We start from the raw sequence: 21,067 nt of genomic DNA on the forward strand, positions 1-21,067 counted from the left end.
CACAGCTCGGATCCCGCGTTGCTGTGGCTCTGGCGTAGGCCGGCCACTGCAGCTCCTATTGGACCCCTAGCCTGGGAACCTCCATATGCCGAGGGAGTGGCCCTAAAAAGACAAAAATAAATGAATAAATAAATAAATAAATAAAAGGATCCAGTGTTGCCACGAGCTGTGGTGTAGGTTGCAGACATGGATCAGATCCTGTGTTGCTGTGGCTGTGGTGTAGGCTGGTAGCTATAGCTCTGATTTGACCCCTAGCCTGGGAAACTCCATATAGCACGGGTGCAGCTCAAAAAAGACGTAGGAAGGAAGGAAAGAAGGAAGGAAGGTAGGAAGGAAGGAAGGAAGGAAGGAAGAGAAAAGAAAAGAGAAAGGGAAAGAAAGGAGAAAGGGAAAGAAAGGAGAAAAGCAGCACAAGATGGTAAGGAGACCAGACTCTGGAACCAGACTGCCTAGGTCAGAATCCCATTCTCCATTGTTTATGGGTTGTGTGACCCTGGGCATCTACTGTTTGCCTCAGTTTTTCATGTATAAAATGGGCTTAATAATAGTACCTACTCCTTTGTCTGCTTGGAGGATTCGATGCTCTCATACTTGCAGTGTACATAGAAAAGTACCTGGAACATGGTAATCATTTCATAAGTGTTTGAAAAATAAATCTAAAGGGGTAGGACTCCAATAGACTTTTAATAATGCCTCATGGTTAGTGCTGGAATGAAATAATGTTAGATAAAATAGTCCTGCCTATTATCAAATGATAATTTCTAGGAGTTCCCTGGTGGCCTAGCACTTAAGGGTCCAGCATTGTCCCTTCTGTGTCTCAGGTCACTAGGGGCAAAGTTTGATCCCTGGCCCAGGAACTTCTGAATGTGGAGGGTGTGGCCAAAAATGATTATAGTTTTTGGGAGGGAAGAAGGAGTGGGGTGGATGTGGAGTTTGCAGTTGGTAGGTAGAAACTATTACATTTAGAATGGATAAGCAATGTGGTCTTACTGTACCATACAGGGAACTATATCCAGTCTCTTGGGACAGAACATGATAGAAGATACTCTGAAAAAAAGAATGTGTATATATGTATGACTGGGTCACTATGCTGTACACCAAAAATTGACACACTGTAAATCAAGTATAATTTTTAAAAATACACAAAAATTATAGTTTCTGAGTAAGCTGCCTTCTTATTTTTTTCTCACCCCACCCCCAGCAAAAGTAAAGAGCAGTGACCTTGGAACTATCAGAAGTGAGTTGGAAAGTTCTATCAATTACTAACCTGCTTTCTCTGGAACTAGCACTTTGTTCCTGAGATGGGGACAATGATACTTGTCATATAGCAAAGAAAGTGATACATGGAAAAATCATTTGCGGGCTCGGGCTCTTTCACCAAGTGAGCTTTGCTTACACTCTTTTCCACTTCCTTCCATTCATTTCCACTCTCTCCATGGTTCCTGCTCCATTTTTCTCTCTTCTTTAAATTTCTTTTATTGTTCTCTTCTTCAAAAATAATTCAGGAAATTCCCTACTGGCTCAGCAGGTTAAGGATCCAGTATTGTCACTGCTGTGGCTTAGTTTCAACTCCTGGCCCAGTAAATTCCACATGCTGTGGGTGTGGTCATAAAATTATAATAATAATAATTTAAGGAAAATTGTGTACATATGGACCAAAAGTGAGGATATATAGAGGCAGGAATAAATAAAAATTTGTAAAATGTGGTCTACATTCCTAGTCTTCAAAAATATATTTTTTTTTACGATTTTACTATTGTTTGTAACTGCTTTTTTAAAATTATTATATTTCAACATATTTATATGCCATTCAACTCTTTCTGTGATGTTATTTTTATTTATTTGGTTTTTTTTTGTCTTTTTTTTTTTTTGTCTTTTGTTGTTGTTGTTGTTGTTGTTGCTATTTCTTGGGCCGCTCCCGCGGCATATGGAGGTTCCCAGGCTAGGGGTTGAATCGGAGCTGTAGCCACCGGCCTATGCCAGAGCCACAGCAACGCTGGATCCGAGCCGCGTCTGCAACCTACACCACAGCTCACGGCAACGCCGGATCGTTAACCCACTGAGCAAGGGCAGGGACCGAACCCGCAACCTCATGGTTCCTAGTCGGATTCGTTAACCACTGCGCCACGATGGGAACTCCGTGTGATGTTATTTTTAAATATTAATCTGATTTTTAGGCATCCTATTTTTTTTTCCAACCAATCTCCAAGTATGGGACATTTGAGTGTTTTTCCCAAATTCTTTCTTATTAAAAATAACAGATGTGAAAATCCTTTTAAAAATGTCATTCCTCAAAATCATAATTATTTCCTTGGAATTCCTAGAAGATAATTTATAGCACCACATGGAGTTCGTATTTTTAAAGCTTTAACACAGAGCCAAATTATTTTCTAGGAAGATTATTCTACTTTATACTCTTCCTACCAGTATTTGAAAATGCACATTTTCATGCATATAACCTCATTACACTGTCTAATCTTAAAATAATAATTTGTGATTCAGAAAATAAAATGTGTAGTTATAATTTACACTTACTGGGTAATTATTGATGTTACCCAAACTGAATATTTTTCATGTGTTTATTGGCCATTTTCATGTCTCTATTTGTGAATCTCCTTTTTTTTTTCCACTTACATCTTTTCCTCCATTTTGGATTATATGTTATTTATTTATTTTTATCTTTTTCCTTTTTTAGGGCCACACCCCCGGCATATGGAGGTTCCCAGGCTTGGGGTAGAATCAGAGCTACAGCTGCTGGCCTACACCACAACTACAGCAATGCCAGATCCGAGCCACATCTGCAACCTACATCACTGCTTACAGCAGTGCTGGATCCTTAACCCACTGAGTTAGACCAGGGATCGAACCAGCAACCTCATGGTTCCTAGTTGAATTTGTTTCTGCTATACCACAACTCGAATTCCGGGTTATATGTCATTTTATTATTCAAATTAAGTGTTCTTTACAAAGGAAGGACATTAGCAACTTACACAACTCAACAGGAAAAAACGAAAAACAATAACAACCCAATTGAAAAATGGGAAGAAGACCTGAATAGACATTTCTCCAAAGAAGACATGTGGATGGCCAACAGACACATGAAAAAATGCTCAAAATCACTGATTATTAGAGACATACAAATCAAAACTGCAATGAGGTACCACCACACACCTGTCAGAATAGTCATCATTAACAAGTCAACGAATAACAAATGCTGGGGCAGGTGTGGAGAAAAGGGTACCCTCCTTCACTGTTGGTGGGACTGTAAATTGGTACAACCACTATGGAAAACAGTATGCAGGTACCTCAGAAGACTAAATAGAGAATTATCATAGGACCCAGAATTCCCACGCCTGTTCATATATCTGGACAAAACTTTCATTGAAAAAGATACATGCACCCCTGTGTTCATTGCAGCACTATTCACAATAGCCAAGACATAGAAACAACCTAAATGGCCGTCAACAGATGAGTGGATTAAGAAGATGTGTATATATACACAATGGAATACTACTCAGCCATGAAAAGAACAAAATAATGCCATTTGCAGCAACATGGATGGAACTAGAGACTCTCACACTAAGTGAAGTAAGTCAGAAAGACAAATACCATATGATATCACTTATATCTGTAATCTAATATACAACACAAATAAACCTAGCTACAGAAAAGGAACAAACTTATGGACTTGGAGAACAGATTTGTGGTTGCTAAGGGGGAGGGATGGAGGGTGAGTTTGAGGTTAATAAATGCAAATGTTGAATGGCATTTGGAGTGGGTAAGCAATGAGATCCTGCTGTATGGCACAGGGAACTATATCTAGTCACTTGTGATGGAACTTGATGAAGAATAATATGAGAAAAAGAATTTGTGTATGTGTGTGTGTACATTTTTGTATATATGACTGGGTCAATTTGCTGTACAGCAGAAATTAACAGAACACTATAAGTCAACTGTAATAGAAAAAATAAAAATCTTAAAAAAAAACAAAGGAAAGACATTAACTCTTTGCAGTCTCATATTTTTTTCAATACTTTTTAGTAGGCCATTTGTTATCAAATTTACAGAAATTTGGGGGTGTGCAAGTTTCCATTTGTGTGCATGTGTTTTGATTTTGTTTGCTTTTTTTTTTTTTTTAACTGGTTATTGTCTACAACATGCCTGGGAAGGCCTCTTATCCTACCTTTAAATAAACAGGTAACATTTCCCTTTCTTTTTCCTTCTCGCTCCCCATATTTCAGGATGACTGTAGAGGAAAAGCTGGGGCCCTACAGCCACTTTATCTGTGTGTGGTCCTAGAATTAAAGAGACTCCAGGCTCCAACCTCAGCCTCTCCATACATCCTCATTGTTTCATGCTGATGTTCCAGGCAGTATTCTGTGGAAGGCATTTCAAGGAGGGAAGGGAATCCACAAGATCCTTAAGTCTTAGAACTGGAATATTTCAGAATAGTATTTCCTTCCTGTTCTTTGGGTCTGAGGTTCCTGCCTTGCTCAGCATCAAAAGAAATCAGATAGAATTCATGACCAGTTTTCCTATGCATTTCTCTTTTTTTTAACATTTTTTTTTCTTTTTAAGGCTACACCCTCAGGACATGGAAGTTCCCAGCTTAGGGGTTGAATCAGAGCTACAGCTGCCAGCATATGCCACAGCCACATCAATGCCAGATCTGAGCCATGTCTGTGACCTACACCACAGCTCATGGCAACGATGGATCCTTAACCCTCTGAGCAAGGCCAGGGATCAAATCCACATTCTCATGGATACTAGTTGGGTTTGTTACCGCTGAGCCATAAGGGGAACTCCCATATGCATTTCTGAAGCAGAATGTGGGAGATTGATCACTGCACATACACTTTCAAATGTTCCTAGCTGTTAGGGAGCTGGGAAGTTAATAAATTGGCTCTAATCAAGAATTACTGGTTACCCATTGTGACGTATCAGAAACAAACCCAACTAGGAACCATAAGGTTGTGGGTTCCATCCCTGGCCTCGCTCAATGGGTTAAGGATCCAGCGTTGTGGTGAGCAGTGTTGTAGGTCACAGACATTGGTCAGATTTGGTGTTGCTGTGGCTGTGGCACAGGCTGGCAGCTGTAGCTCAGATTTGGCCCCTAGCCTGGGAAACTCCCTGCATATGTCAGTGGTGCAGCCCTAAAAACAGAAAGAAAAAAAAAAAGATTTTCTGTATATCACAATTGAATTTCTCATCATTCCCCCCGAGAGGGCTGGAAATGCTCCATTAGGAATACAACTCATCCATATAAAAATCCTGGTCCAAAACCATGGCAGAAAATACAACCAACCAAGTCATATTTGCTCTTTGAGTATGAGAATCATGTGAGTATGGGGGAAGTAGGAAGGGCTTTGAAATTAGGTAGCCACAAGCCTGAGTCCTATCTCTTTACTGCCTAGCAGTGTGACCCCAGATGAGCCCATTTCTCAGACTTTGATGTTTTCAGATGTTGATATTAATACTCATAACTAAAAGTTATTGAGCCACTACTCTTTGCCAGGCACTGCTGTAAGCACTTTATGTGCATGACCTTAGTTAATCCTCACAGTCACCTAAGGAAGTAGGTCATAAGTTCTATTTTTATCCCCATTTTACAGCTGATAAAAACTGAGACACAAAGAGTATCTTGCTATGAGTTCCCTTGTGGCAAAGTGTGTTAAGAATCTGGCATTGTCGCTGCAGCAGCATGAGTGACCGCTGTGACATGGGTTCCATCCATGGAACTTCCACATGCAGTAGGCATGGCAAAAAAAAAAAAAAAAAAAGAAAGAAAGAAAGAAAAGAAAAACTGTCTTGCTAGAAACGTATAGTTAGAAGATGGAAAAGCAGGACATGCAAGAACACATATGTTGATGGCAGTCAATAAGCTTAACTTTTGTGACTATAAAAGCATCCAGGGCAGGGGCAGGGTTTGCTTGATGCGTACAGAGAAGGTGTCACTAAGTGTTAATCAGCTTCTACTCCACTGAGGAAGGACCTTCTTCCTACCTCTCACGGTTGCAAGCTCTCCATCCTCATGTGCCATGCACTGCATAGCAGTAGCCCCAACGCATATGGGCATGCTGACTCTCTGCCCTAAAACAGAAGTTGACAGGTCTACTTCAGCCACATTCCGGAGCATCCGTGGATACAACTTCCACCTAGAATTTGTTTCAAAAGAAAAAAAAAAAAAAAAAAAGAGGTTTTAGAATTTTAAAAGTATAACCAAAATGTTGACATGACATCTGAGTTGGAAAGAGAAAATATTCTTGTAATTTTTCTAGCAAGCACACTACAAAGATGAAGAAAATGGGGCTATTTTAATGTTTGTTAAGATGGAGAGTCATCAATGAAATTAATAATGAGTTTCTCAAACCATTGCTCTTAGTAATGTATAATTAGCACATCGTAGAATTCACCCATTTGAGTGTACAGTTCTTTATGAGAAAAGCTTACTGTCGACTCACCAGAAAATTAAGATCTAGAACAGCTCAGCCATCCTGAAAAAGGTCTCCATTTCCTTCTTTGGTGAAATGAACCAATCCCTTAACAACCTCTGATTATTATTTTTTTTTCTATAGTGTTACTTTTCTTACTTTGCAAGAACATCTACAATTGGAGTCATATATTGTTGACCCTTAAACAGTGTGGGAAAGCCCTCTGTGCTCTGAAAAATCCGGGTATAAATTTACAGTCTGACCTTCCAGATCTCCAGTTTCCCATCTACAGATTCAAGCAACCCCAGATCATGTAGTACATATTTAGTGGGGGAAAAAAAAATCCATGATAAGTGCACTTGCTCTGTTCAAACCCATGTTCAAAGGTCAACTGTAGTATGTAGCCTTTGGAGTCTGGCTTCTTTCACTTAGCCTAAGGTTTTTGAGATTCACCCATATAGCTGTGTGCATCAGTGATTGTTCTTAAGGAGTATCCATTGTGGCTCAGCCAGTAAGTTAGGTACATGACATAGTATCTGTGAGGATGTGGGTTCAATCCCAGGCCTCGCTCAGTGGATTAAGGATCTGGATATGGCATTGCTGCCAGCTGCAGCAAAGCTCACACATATGCCTCGGATCAAGTGTTGTTGTGGCTGTGTCTGATTCGACCCCTGGCCCAGGAACTTCCATGTGCCACAGGTGCGGCCTCAAGTAATAATAATAATAACAGTTTTTTTCTGTATCATTGGTGACTAGTATTCCATTGTGAGAAGGTAGCACATGGATAAACATTTGTTTATTCATTCCCAAGATAAGAGACATTAGAAATGCTCCCAATTTGGAAAGATTATAAATAAAGCCAATAAAGATCCACTTAAAGATTTTTGTGTGAATATAGCTTTCATTTCACTTCCTTCAAGGCATTTTGAAGGTGGTATACAATGGCATGGGGTTAGATTAGAGCTTAAGAAGACATCCTATGTCTATATCATTTTTTTTTTCTGACAGATAATAGCTTCAGGCAATTACTTTTAAAGTTATAATGTGGTTTCTTTACAATCCTTGATCTGAATGCTTTATCCCTTGAAGTATGATGATATGGAAAGTTTTTTCAGTTTAATTCAGCATTTTCTTCAAAACTGCTATTTGGCAGAGACTAGAGTGTTCGGCCTAAAGAATTTCTGACCCCTGAACTTTAACTAAAATTGCTTTTTCTCCAATTCTTTTGTGTGGCAATGAAAGTTACTAACAAACCAAGACTCAAACCTGGAAAATTTACTGGAAAACGAGTTCTTCTTCTCTTAGCTAAATTTATACTTCCTATTTATTCAGGATTAATTTCTCCTCATTAGTAACTGATTAAAACTGAAGAAAAAACAGCCCCATTTCTGATGAGCACTAAGGCAATAAACAAGTAAATGCACATATTTCTTCACCTTTCCTAACCAGCACTCAACTTTCATGACCTAGGTATAACTCTGCATCTAGATAGATTATTATTTTTAATTAATATGGTGAGGTGTGATTTAGTAAGGGAGTAGCCAAGAGAAGTTGAACCTCCCAATCCTTTTTGTTTTGTTTTGTTTTGTTTGTTTTTGCCTTTTTAGGGCCACACCGGAGGTTTACAGGAGAGGGGTCGAATCAGAGTTACAGCTGCCAGCCTACACCACAGCCACAGCAACACCAGATCCGAACCGCGTCTGTGACCTGCACCACAGCTCATGGCAATGCCTGATCCTTAACCCACTGAGCGAGGCCAGGGATCAAACCTGTGTCCTCATGGATGCTAGTTGGTGAACCTCCCAATTCTTAATTGAAGCCTATTTCCTATAGTGGAAGAAGAAATTCTGCCTTGATGTTGCTTTGAGGAATAGCTAAGGGTTGGTAATAGAACCCTTCCTCACATAATAAAATGAAAACATCCAGCCCCTGAAAAGCATAATAAAGAAGTTTAACTGTGATTTCTCTGCAATTCCTTTGAACATCATAATTGTCATTATTTTCTGTCACACTACATGCTCTGCTGCTGGAAGTCTTTTCTTCTCTACTGACCCTAACTAACAGCATGATTCTTTGATCTCCACCTTGAACAGGGAGAGGCAGAAGCCTTGAAGAGCGTTTTTACCACCAATCGTCTCTAAGTGTATTATTAGAATGAGAGAAAAAGATTTAATAGCAGCCATTGGCATCCTGGCCTTGGAAGGCATTAATATTTAGTTAGAGCTGAGGAAACAATAAAGCTTTTATAAAGATCACATACAGAGCTGAAAGGAATCAGGGGTATGTGGGTGTGTATGTGTGAGTGTATGTGTGTGTCTCAAAAGGAACATTTTCAAATATTCAGTCCCCCTTTTTAAATCAAGGCTCAACCCTTCCATATCTCCAGGCAGCAGCTTTATACTTGTCCACGAGGTGGCGCAGTCAGTTTAATAATTGTTCTCACTTCCCCACACGCATTTCCCGTCCTGAATATGAAATTATAGACCCTCCTCATCTTATGCACATAATGCAGTTTCCAGATAAAATGAGATGAGATCAATGGAGTGGGAAGTGTGCATTCTCTAAAAACATCCTCCACGTTTTGACATTTTCCAAAGAACAATTACAACTAACCCTGGGTAATTCCCAGAGCTACCCCTTCCCATCCCCATCCAGCTCCAATGTAAGTGATTTCTTCCCCACAATTTTACATAAAATAGTAGAAGACTATGGCCTTGGACTGTGCTCTCACGGGACCTCCACGTTGGAAAAAGGATACAAAGATTGACAAAACAATTGAATCAATTGAATGGTAAACTATTTTCAAAGGTTTACTGAGTTAAGGGAAGTGGGGCAAAAGTGGGGATCCTTCTCATATACAAGGGCCTCAATTTTAATTTGCCCTAAATCAGGTGATACACAGAGTCCCCAGAGGAGGGACTCTCATGAAGGGGGACAATCCCACATCCCCCCGCTTTAAAGCCACGTGCTGTTACTGAACCCTAGCAACGCAGCACACTGAAGTCATGTTTTACGTCCCGTGAGATGATCATATTGCATCTTAATTACTCCACATTCATTATTTACTCTGAGCATTAAAAACACAATGTATGCCGAGTTCCCATTGTGGCTCAGCAGAAACAAAGCCAACTAGCATCCATGAGGATGCAGGTTCCATCCCTGGCCTCACTCAGTGGGTCAGGATGTTGCTGTAAGCTGTGGTGTAGGTCACAGATGCAGCTCCGATCCCGTTGCTGTGGCTGTGGTGTAGGCTAGGAGCTGTAGCTCCAATTCGACCCCAAGACTGGGAACTTCCATATGCCATGGGAGCAGCCTTAAAAAAAAAAAAAAAAAAAAAAGCCAAAAACATACAATATATGTATATACATATACAAAGTGTGTATATATGTATATAAAATATTCCACGGTTTTTGTAATCTTATTTACCCTTCATTTACAATGTCATGAGACCTTTAAAACATTTAACCTCCAAAGAACCCAACTAAAGGAATAAGGAGGCAGGAATGGAAGTCTGAAAAAAAACACAGTGGGGGTGGGGGGGAATATATTTAAATAGCCAAGCCATTTTTGGAATGCCTCCATGATACTTCAGAAATAGTGTGTGTGTGTGTGTTCACGTGTGTAGGTTTGTCAACACTTATCTGCATAAAGAAGCCACAGCTTTGAGGTCCAAAATTGAGAGGCAGAAGGGTTTGTGTAGAGGAAGAAGAGGCGAGGAGGGAGGAGGAGGCAGAGCTGGAATATGAGTTCCTGCCATGTGACTCTTCAAAAAAAACAAGTGACAATTAAGCTGCTTTTCTTCCTGCAGGAGGAAGAGCAGCTTACTCACCTGTTGCGCAAACAAGCTGAAGGGTTCTGTGACACTTACACCTATGAAAAGAATACTGATGATGCTGCTGGTGAGAGTATATTTCTTCTCAAATATGAAAGAGGGGGAATGGTTTCTCTTTTATCATCTGTTTGTTTCAAAGAAAACTACGCAGTTTTCAGTGTCACTAAGTGACACACCGTGGATGAGAAGAGAAAAAGTTCCAATATCACAGAACTTTGAAGTCCTGAATTGGAGAACTATTAGAACACCCACATTGGAGAGTTATTTTCCACCAATGATAATTTCCCAAGAAGCCACAAAATATGTACAGGCCATGGTTTAGAAAGATACTCTGAGTTAATGTGTAAGAGAATCGAAGGACTGTTCTTTTGAAAATTAACTCCAATCAGGTCAGTCCAAGCAAAACTTCGCCAGCTGACATTTTCTCTGTTCTTGTCATGTTTGCAAGAGGAAACTCTGTTCTTCTGGGTGGTTCTGTCTCTTTGACCTTTTCTGTCCTTTTTTTATATTGGGGAGCAGACACAATAGTGTCAAAGCCCCAAGCTTACTGAGAAACATACCCCGGTCACTGCTTGGTCATGTCAGAGCCGCATGCAGAAATAAAAGGGATCACTGTGATTGACCTCTGCTTGTACGTGTAGGATGGGGAGGTGGGTACATTGCATAAATGTCTTTAAAATACCCTGTCCTTGTGTCACAATGGGTGAGCTGAGGTTTGGCTGCTTTGCAGATTTCATGTGACTCAGAATGAGAGCTTTCAGATTGATTGCCTTCAACCTAACAACCAGACCTACCACCACGACAGAAGCTCTGTTTTTAGTTCCCTGTGATCAACTTGCTGATACAGGGTTAGGCGTGACCCAGCAAAAGAGGATTTGAGATGGTATAGGCAATGTTTGTACAGGCCATAAAAACTCCTCAGCTGTTTGATAATAAAATATCATCTGCCCTCCCCCAGAGAAAATTAAGACATTTTCCCTCACTTAAAGCTGAACAAAAGACAAGGATCAAAGTTCATGGAAAAGGTGGCATTCAAAACTCATTCTCATCAGTTGTGTCCTGCCCCTAAGATCTGTCCTTAGGCTGAATGGGCTGGGAAAACTCCCAAGAAGAACTTTTTTTTTCTTTTCATGGCCATACCTTCAGAATACAGAAGTTCCCAAGTCAGGAGTCAAGTTGGAGCTGCAGCTGTGGCCTAAGCCACAGCCACAGCAACATCAGATCCAAGCTGTATCTGCAACCCACACCACAGCTCACAGCAATACTGGATCCTTAACCCCCTGAGCGAGGCCAGGGATCAAACCTGCATCCTCACAGAGACAATGTTGGCTCCTTAACCCACTGAGCCACAGTGGGAACTCCAGCAGGAGGTACTTTTCTGGTCCAGGGCTTGGAAGTCACCAGAACTTAGGTCTCACAAGATTTCTAGAATTTCTGGGGTAGGATAGAGGTGGTCTGCCTGCTTTGCTGCACCCCTCTGCTCCCTCTTAGAGGCCCCCACTGGGCTGATTGTTTTATGTCCATTTTGCATCAATTCAACCTACTACCATTATGGAGGCCAAAGGTCAATGTGCTTCCATTGGAATGTAAATGCCTGTGGACAAGAACTTTCTGTCACTCACTGCTTTATCCTCAGCATGCAGTACTGAGTCTAGCCCATTGAGATTCTCAATGTGTAAGGTAATTAATCAACTAGCGTGAGGTGAAGGGCATTAAGGCTGAGGAAGATCATATATTAATGGAGTAGATGGTCACCTAAGTATTTCGACCTGAGTCATGCTAAGAGATACCAACGCCATCAGATTGTCAAAGGCCTGGAATGTCCCTGGTTAAAATTACCTGTTTGGGTTCAAGTGTCATTTTCAGGAGACTACTAAGAGGCAAACCACACTACCTGGCGAACAGCTGAAACAGGTCCAAAAACGAGCATCTCTCAAGAGCAGAAAATATCAAAAGGATCTAAAAAATTCCATAATGGTTGGAAAAAAAGATCATGCAGAATTTTAAGCCCCTCCACTCTCAGCCAACTTTTCTCTTCCCATGGCTCCCCCTAGCTTTTTTAAAATGCCATTTTTGTTGCAAAGAAAATCCAAGACAAAGTCAAGGCTTGAAGGAGTTTAGGGGAGGCCCCACTTCAACTCTCAAGCTCCTACACTGATTTGCAGGTGAATCAGTCTGCTTGCCAGCAACCACCTTGTGTAGAATGATTTCATTTCTCCCAGTTGACAAGTAGAAAAGTGATTTTGAGTGATTTTGCTCTAGGGGCTAAAGAAGAAATCAAGGAGGAAGGTAGATTCTTTCCTTTGGATACTTTCTGCCTTTTTTTTCTTTAATTTATCACCATCAATGAGTACTCATGACATTCATTGGCTTTACTAATGGCTGGAAGAAAAGATCAATGAGCTTCAAAGACTATAGTATATTGAAGGCTCTCTTCCCCTGCTCCAGCAAATAAACCATTTCCTAACTGCCTTGAGAGAAAAGCACTCCTTTAGAGTTATTTTGTTTCTTGTTTTTATTACAAACAGAAACCATAAACCATGACATCCACCATGTTGGATCTTGAAATATGAAAGTCAAGGGAAAACTAATTTGGGAAGAGAGATGAAGCACTTTAGAGATGAAACAGCAAAGCTGAAAGATTAATGTTCTTTAGGCCAATTGAAAGCTCAAGTGAAAGTTTAGACAATAGTAATCAGAATGAATGATAATGGCAAGCCAGAAGGATGAGAACATTTGAGAGAACAATCCGATCTGGTTCCACCAGATAAGATGGCTATCTTGCATTTAATACGAATGGCTTTCTCCACCATAAACATACACTCTGTCAGCCTCAAAGAAAAAGAAAACAGAGTCAGAATCTGTCACTATTTTTATACACAGTTAAATGAATCATCCACGTCATTTCAAGTGAGGAAACTTAGGGTTAGATTTTTTTTTCTGTCAGCTGTCCAAGATTGCCAGGCTTGGGATATTTTTATTTTAAAACAAGTTTAAAGATCAATATGTCTCACAGCCCCATGAATTGCCCCCTCTCTAATAAGCATATTGTCTAGACAAATAATTTCACACTATCAACACAGAAACTGATCTTGCTCTGGTAGAATGTCCATGTGTAATCTCAAAGCATGATTTAAAAAAATATTCTTACCTGGAAAATGCTGCAATATTATCAGCCAAGGTTTCCTGATCATTTGCCCCAGACTTATAATAGTCATATATAGACTTCTGAAGTATGGATTTAGCATGTTGCTCATAATCACTGATACAGACAAGCCGGGTGAACATTTTCCTGGGTTATTGCAAACGCCAGGATGGTTTTTTGTTTGTTTTTTTTTTTTCTGTATTGCTTTCTACATCCTGACAATTCTGCTATTTGTCAATTATTAATAGACTTTTTCCAAAGTTCAGATTTCCTTCTCTGTTGCTTACAGTAAGTGAGCAAACATATGCTTAGACTTTGAAATTTCTTTTGCAGCTGTCTGCCAAAGAGCAGGTACACCTAAGCCACAAAAAATTGGGCTGGAGAGGCAGCAGAAGGGGATTAGGTGTCTGTCATGTTAAAAAGGCATAAGAATGAGTCAAAAATTAAAGACCTAGAGAAGTACTTGCATGAAACCCCTCTTGGCTCAGTTCTTCCTAAGGCTGCTTCATTCCCACGGTGTGTGACTTGGCTATTTAATTGGTACCCAGAATGTGCCATCCACTCATTTTCCTCCCAAATTTGGATCATGCACATATATGAAAAAGAGCCTATGAAATGGATGGGAAGGAAGGGAGGAAGAGAGGGAGGGAGGGAAGGAAGAAGGAAAGGAGGAAGGAAGGGAAGAAGAAAGATAGCAATGGCTTTGACATCGGTCAGTCCTGGATTTCCACCTGGGAGCCCCCACTTAAAGTGGCTCACCAGCTATTCAACTGCTGAATTCCAACTGCCTGCACCTGTATGAGAATGTTCTCTTGAACTTGGAGCCTACTTTTCCATCCACATGGCAGGCTAAAGTGCTGTGGACTCAATGCTCCATGGAACAATCCTACACCAAGAGCTTAAGGGAATTGGTGTATAAATACGAAATTCCTCACTCCTCTGGCAGTTAACTCCTAGATGTGCATCCTACGGTGCAGGCTTCAGTCGCCCACAAATGCCATTGGTTGGTAACTCATCCTGTATTAGCTGCCTTTCCTTCCCATCTCACTACCCCTTAATGGAATTAAAGACCTTACAGCTGTTAGGATTAGCATTGAATTCAATATCGGTTTATTCCAAAGTTCACAGATGCCTGCTTTTTGCTTCAGTTCAATGATAGCTAAATTGGCCTCAGAAATACTATTGGAAAGTGAAAATCCATTAATCCTTTCTAGAAGAAAAAACTCAACTGCACAGCTAAGAAAATCATTATAAAAATTGGTCTGAGATCTTACTTCCTGTGAGAACTGATCAAAAGTTGCAGATTAAAGCATGACCTTTTAGAAACCTATTCATTTATTTGCAACTTCTATAGTTATTAAAACTGTTAGCACTTTGCAACTCAAGTAATTTTGATGCAGAGACAATTTAACACTCCAGAATGAAACTTAAGCAGGTCAAGTGCTAGTGTTAACTAAGGAATTGAAGGGCCAGTGTTTCCCAAATTGTGGCCCTGGACCAGCAACAATCAGCCTCACCAGGGAACTTTTGTTAAAAGCACAGATTCTCAGGCCCCACCCCAGTTGTGCTGAATCAGAAACTCTACAGCCTTTTGTGCTATAACTAGCCTTCCAAGTGATTCTGATACATGATATTATTTGAGAACAACTGCTAGCCAAAGATGGATAGAGAATAGAAGCAGGTTTTTTTTTTTTTTTTTTTTTTTGGCTGCACCCCTGGCATACAGATGTTCCCAGGCCAGGGATCAAACCCACATCACGGAAGTAACCTGAGTCACTGCCATGCCAACACCAGATCCTTAATCTGCTGTACCACAGGAGAGCTCCAGTGAAGAGTTTTAAAGATATTTGAATTAAGGTGTTCCCGTCGTGGCTCAGTGGTTAACGAATCTGACTAGGAACCATGAGGTTGCAGGTTCGATCCCTGGCCTTGCTCAGTGGGTTAAGGATCCAGTGTTGCCATGAGCTGTGGTGTAGGTTGCAGACACGGCTCAGATCCAGCGTTGCTGTGGCTCTGGCGTAGGCTGGCGGCTACAGCTCCGAATCGACCCCTAGCCTGGGAACCTCCATATGCCGAGGGAGCCGCTCAAGAAAAGACAAAAAGACAAAAAAAAAAAAAAAAAAAAAAAAGAGAGAGAGAGAGAGATTTGAATTAAAAAAAATAAATCCGGAGTTCCTTTCATGGCTCAACGGTTAATGAACCCAACTAGGATCCATGAGGATGCAGGTTTGATTCCTGTCCTCTCTCAGTGGGTTAAGGATCTGGTGTTGCCACGAGCTGTGGTATAGGTTGCAGATGCAGCTCAATCCCGCATTGCTGTGGCTGTGGTGTAGGCAGGCAGCTGCAGCTCCAATTCAACCCCTAGCCTGGGATTTTCCATATGCCACAGGCAAGGCCCTAAAAAGCAAAAAAAAAATAAAAAATAAAAAATAAAAATTAAAAAAAAAATCCCCTCTTATTCGGCACAACTGCAGCCCAACAGATGATTTAGAGTATGGAACCAGCTTAGTGGATAAGCTAAATATAGTCCTGACATTGCTTAATTAATCTCTTGGTGGAGAGAACAAAAAGAAGTGATTGAGTTTAGAACAGCTTTTGTTAATTTGTGGTAATTACGTTGTTTAAATACCTCACATTCTTTCTGAGACAATACATTCTATAAAATTCACTAGGACTCTGTGAAGTGAGATTGTGAGGGCAAAACAGGACACGTTCAGGCCTTGTTCAAGCTGCTAGAGGCTACATTCCCCCCATCCGCTCACCCTGCCCAGTCCGTCTGGGAAGATGAGGATGAGAAATGGCCAGGCGATGACGTCTATGGCTGGCTTAGAGCATTCTCCTTCTCAGTGGCCAAAACAATAGGAAGTTTTTTTGTTTTTGTTTTTGTTTTTTTACCCTGGACTTAAAAGCTTTATTCACTTCCTAACCCCTTCTTAACATCCCAACAAAATCAATGTTCAACAGGAGTTCCAGTTGCGGCTCAGTAGAAATGAAGCTGACGAATATCTAAGAGGATGCAGGTTCGATCCCTGGCCTCACTCAGTGGGTTAAGGATCTGGCATGGCCATGAGCTGTGGTGTAGGTGGTAGATGTGGCTCAGATCCCGAGTGGCTGTGGCTGTGGTGTAGGCTGGCGGCTGAAGCTCTGATTTGACCCCTAGCCTGAGAACTTCCATATGCCCCTGGTGCAGCCCTAAAAAAAAAAAAATCAATGTTCAACAGAAAAATGCCTTGCCGTCTCCACAATTCTTGTTCCAAACCATGGGGAACGCTTCTCCTGCCTTCATCTCAAGGAAAACTCAAGTATGAGCTATAAGGGAACACTGGATCTTCTCTCTCATTCATCTTAAGATGTGAGTGAGACTGTGCTTGAAGAATGTTATTTTCCATTTTTAACCTTTTCAGAGACTTTTCATTTTCAATGAGGTATAGCACGGGAAGAATCTTAGGCATCCCCACTGTTCAAAGCGCTGGAAGGGGCTCTTCACAATATCACAGGCACCAATGACTAGTAAGCTGAAACTGCTCAACTCAGATCAGGACTCGAACCCACAGTCTGGGACTCAAACCCAGCCAAGACTTAGATTGGTTCTTGAATGCACTGTCTTTTAATTAAAAACCACACATCTAGTCCTAGGACTTACTAAAGTCTAGGTTCTTCAATGTCTCAGTACAGAAGGAAATCAGTGAGAGGCAAAGCGATGGATAAAATGTAGATTTAAGGGAGTTCCTGTCCCAGTTCAGAGGGTTAACAACCCAACTAGTATCCATGAGGATGCAGATTCAATCCGTGGCCTCACTCAGTGGGTTAAGGATCCTGTGTTGGTATGAGCTGCGTTGTAGGTCACAGATGTGGCTCAAATTCCACATTGCTATGGCTGTGGTGTAGGCTGGCAGCTGTAGCTCTGATTCCACCCCTAGCCTGGAAACTTCCACATGCCACAGGTGCAGCCCTAAAAAGAAAGAAAAAAAAAAAAAAAAAGGAAGTAGATTTATGCAGAGAGGTATACACTACATAGGCAGAATGCTGTCCATCTCAGAAGGTGAGAGAACCCAAAATATGGGCTGGTGAGTTTTTATGAGCTGGGCAATTTCATAGGCTAAGAAGTAGAGGATTATGCCAACTATTTCAGGGGAAGCAGAGGCGATTTCTAGGATTTGGGCCACTGCCTACTTTTTGGCCTTTTATAGTCAGCCTGGGACTATCTTGGTGCCTGTGGGTGTGTCATTTAGATGCTAATATATTACAGTGAGCATATAATGAGGCTCAAGGTCTGATCTTGGAGAGGCAGCAGGGAGTGATGGCAGGTCCACTGGAAGCCAAACTTTCTGCCATCTTGGGCCTCACTATTTCTAACCAATTTTTGTCATGTCTTCAGAGGCTATGTCCTTTTCTTAAAGGTCATATCCTGCCTTCTTCCCTCGTGTTTCAGAAACATCAGGGTAACCAGGACAGTGTGCATGCACAAGCCCCTTACAAGGGTAAAAAGGATTTCACTGTGAATCTGTTACCTGAAAACTAGATTTGCCTCTTAGTGGGTGTCGAGCCAATGGACACAACCAAACCAAAGATCAGGAGAAGGAAGGATTTACTATTACTTGCAGCAAGTAAGGAGAACACGGAGGCTCTTTCCCAAAGCAGTGTCTCCCAGAACAAAATTGGGGAAGTTTTAAGTGAAGGGTACAGGCATACTCATGAAGGGGTTTGAGCAGAAGAGAATTCAGCATGGAATTGGGGCAAATGTCAGCAGAGGCCAAGTCTTAGTTGACTGGAGTCAGGAGGTCATCCTCATTCCATCCCCCTCCTGGGCGGGGTCCTTAGTTCCTGCAACTCAAGGGTATCTTATTATGACTATCCCTTGAGGAGGAACAAGGACTCTGCTTTCTCACTGCGGTAATTGTTTGACTGCTTTTCTCTGTTCTTTCATTCCTTTGTTCCTGTAAGATCATTAATTACTGAGACTTATTCAAGGGCAAGCACTGCAGCCAAGCTTAAATCTCTAAATGGCTCAAGCCAGAATGGCTTCTTTTATGTCAAAAAGGAGAAGCCAAATCTGATTCTTTTCTTCCAGGAACCCCCAACCCTCTCTGCCTACAGTTTTACTTTGCATTTCCCTGATTACTAATGAATTTGATAATCTTTTATATGTTTGTTTATTGGCCTTTGTGTTTTCCAGTTTGTGAAATTCTTGCTCGTGTCTCTGATGATTTTTTATATTGGATTTTTTTATATTAGATTTGTTGTTGATTAGTAGAATTTCTATACTTTGAACACAGATCCTTTGTGGTTATACATATATAAGGTATGTTTTTACTGAGTTCTTGGCTTTTTTTCATACCAAAAATGCCAATGTCAACCTTACAGCTACATGATTGAATAAATGTGGTTAGTCTCTATTTTTTTTCTCTCTTTCTTCCTTCCTCCTTTTCTTCCTCTCTCTCTCCTTCCTTCCCCTTCTTTCTTTGACTTCATATTTAACTTTATTTTCTTTCTCTTCTTTTTCTACTTCTTCTCCTTCCTTTTGTTCCTCCACATTCTTTTACCGTTGTTGCTTTTAATTTATTTACTCCTTATTCTAAATTAGACTCAAGTCCTAAATAGGCAAGTTGCCTCTAGCTAAGTGGATTTTTTTTTTTTTCCTGTTTCATCCACTAATGCCCTTTAAAATCATGGCTTTTTTCTTTTGGGCTGCACCCATAAGTATGTGGAAGTTCCTGGTCCAGGGATCAAACCCACTCCACAGCAGCAGCAACCCAAGCAAGCCACAGCAGTGACAATGCCAGGTTTTTAATCTGCTGAGCCACCGAGAAAGTCCAAGGTCAGGGCTTTGAACGGGGATGAAAGGATGCACAACTGTTACCAGCCTCTGGAGAGGTTCCCTCTTTCATGCTGTGCAGTATAGGGATGGAGTGGGATAGTTACACAGGTAGTTGTAGAAGTCCCAGTGAGAGACCACAGATAGAGAGGAAAACCTAGAGAACTTTGGGAGACCACTGTAAGTTAATAATTGCTCCAGAAAGCCATAAAAATGAAGCAACATCACTTAAATAATAAAAGCATGAAACATACCTCCGGTCATTAAGTGAAAGATGAAATGATGCCTGCATTCAAGTTCAGACCAAGGGCAGGGATTTAAGGACCACCACCCTCCCCTTCTGTGGATTTGAATAAGCACCTTGACACTCCTAGTTTGACCTTATAGGGTCAAATACCCTCTTACCAGATATGAAGGAGGAGCTAATGATGTAAGCCAGAAAGAGGAAGAGGCAGTCTTTTTGCCATTCCCACTTCCCTTGGATTAAAAACAGAGCCCACCTCATCCTTGGGGAAGAGCCTCCTTGCCTGCCTGCTTGTATCTCTCACAAAAATTGATTTCTTGCCTATCACTTTGTCTCTTGCTGAGTTCCTTCTGCCCTAATGCACAAAAAACCTGAAATTCATAAGTCCATACACTGGTGAGTGATCCTAATTTGAAAAGCATGGGTTCAAGTCCCAATCTGGGTTTAGGCTATTATTGAGTCCTGGCATGTAGGTTCAACTCCTAATCTGTGTTCTTGCTAGGTTCAAGGCTTAAGTGTTGTTAGTTTCAGTAGGGCAGAACTTTGCAAGCAGTCTGATGAAGGAGACAGATGAGGGTTGGAAAGAGTTTACTTGTGCTTCTCCACTACCCTGAATTAACATTCTTTTGGTGTTTACCTTGAAAGTGGTATTATTCGCCTTCAGTATCCCAAGGTCCATGATGCAAATTAAAATAGAGACCCAGTACTGGGTTCAGAGCATACCCTTGGGGGAAAAGTAATTCTGCTTACATCTCTGGGTTCTTGCTCTCACTCAAATTTGGTCTGTTTATTTCTTCCTAGTTTATGAATATTTTGATGTCTCTTGCACTTTGCTAGTCATTGTTGCTCTTCAATAGATAGGTCTCTTTAAGTTCCAGGACCTTCCTAGGATTGCATGTTCTGATTTGCTTGTGCTATATTTGGGTCATAAGACCTGTCCTGGCCAAAGAATCATGGGTGGAAGGGTAGTGTGTCACTTCTGGGACAGAGAATTTAATTGGAACCAAGACCATCTGGGCCTCTCTTTTCCTTTCATGATAAGTAGCAATATTCCAAATAGTGGCTGTTCCACCAGCCCAAGTTCCCAACAAATCTGGGCATCATGGAAGGTAGCCCCTAGCCAGCCCAAAACAGCTGCATAGTGTGAAAAAGAACAAACTTTCGTTGTTTTAAGACACTAACATTTTGAAGTTTTTTTTTTTTTATTGCAGTATAATCCAACCCACTCTGACTGACTGAAAAAAATAGTACTAGAGAAAGGCAACAACAAAAAAAGAAAAAAAATCTGGAGTTCCTGTCATGGCTCAGTGGTTAACAAATCCAACTAGGAACCATGAGGTTGCAAGTTAGATCCCTGGCCTTGCTCAGTGGGTTAAGGATCCGGCATTGCCATGAGCTGTGGTGTAGGTTGCAGACGCGGCTTGGATCCCAAGTTGCTGTGGCTCTGGCGTAGGCCAGTGGCTACAGCTCCGATTCGACCCCTAGCCTGGGAACCTCCATATGCCATGGGAGCAGCCCTAGAAAAGGCAAAAAGACAAAAAAAAAAAAAAAGAAAAGAAAAAAGAAAGAAAGAAAGAAAGAAAAAAAATCTTAGGTCTTT

General features: G+C 41.1%; 1 protein-coding gene across 2 annotated transcripts in view; it reads right to left on the reverse strand.

Moving 5' to 3' along the window:
• HAO1 (hydroxyacid oxidase 1) overlaps positions 1-13,597 on the reverse strand; it is a 56,308-nt gene extending 42,711 nt beyond the window's left edge. Inside the window, exons 1-2 of one of the 2 annotated variants that reach the window (NM_001243431.1) lie at positions 13,415-13,597; positions 6,004-6,155 (exon numbers count right to left, since the gene is read on the reverse strand). In NM_001243431.1, coding sequence (NP_001230360.1) covers positions 6,004-6,155; positions 13,415-13,551 — 289 coding nt within the window. In that variant the 5' untranslated portion in view covers positions 13,552-13,597. The remainder of the gene's footprint in view (positions 1-6,003; positions 6,156-13,414) is intronic. The other variant, XM_021077275.1, reaches the window with a different exon arrangement.

The sequence above is a fragment of the Sus scrofa genome, chromosome 17, assembly GCF_000003025.6.
Source record: "Sus scrofa isolate TJ Tabasco breed Duroc chromosome 17, Sscrofa11.1, whole genome shotgun sequence".
NCBI lineage: Eukaryota > Metazoa > Chordata > Mammalia > Artiodactyla > Suidae > Sus > Sus scrofa.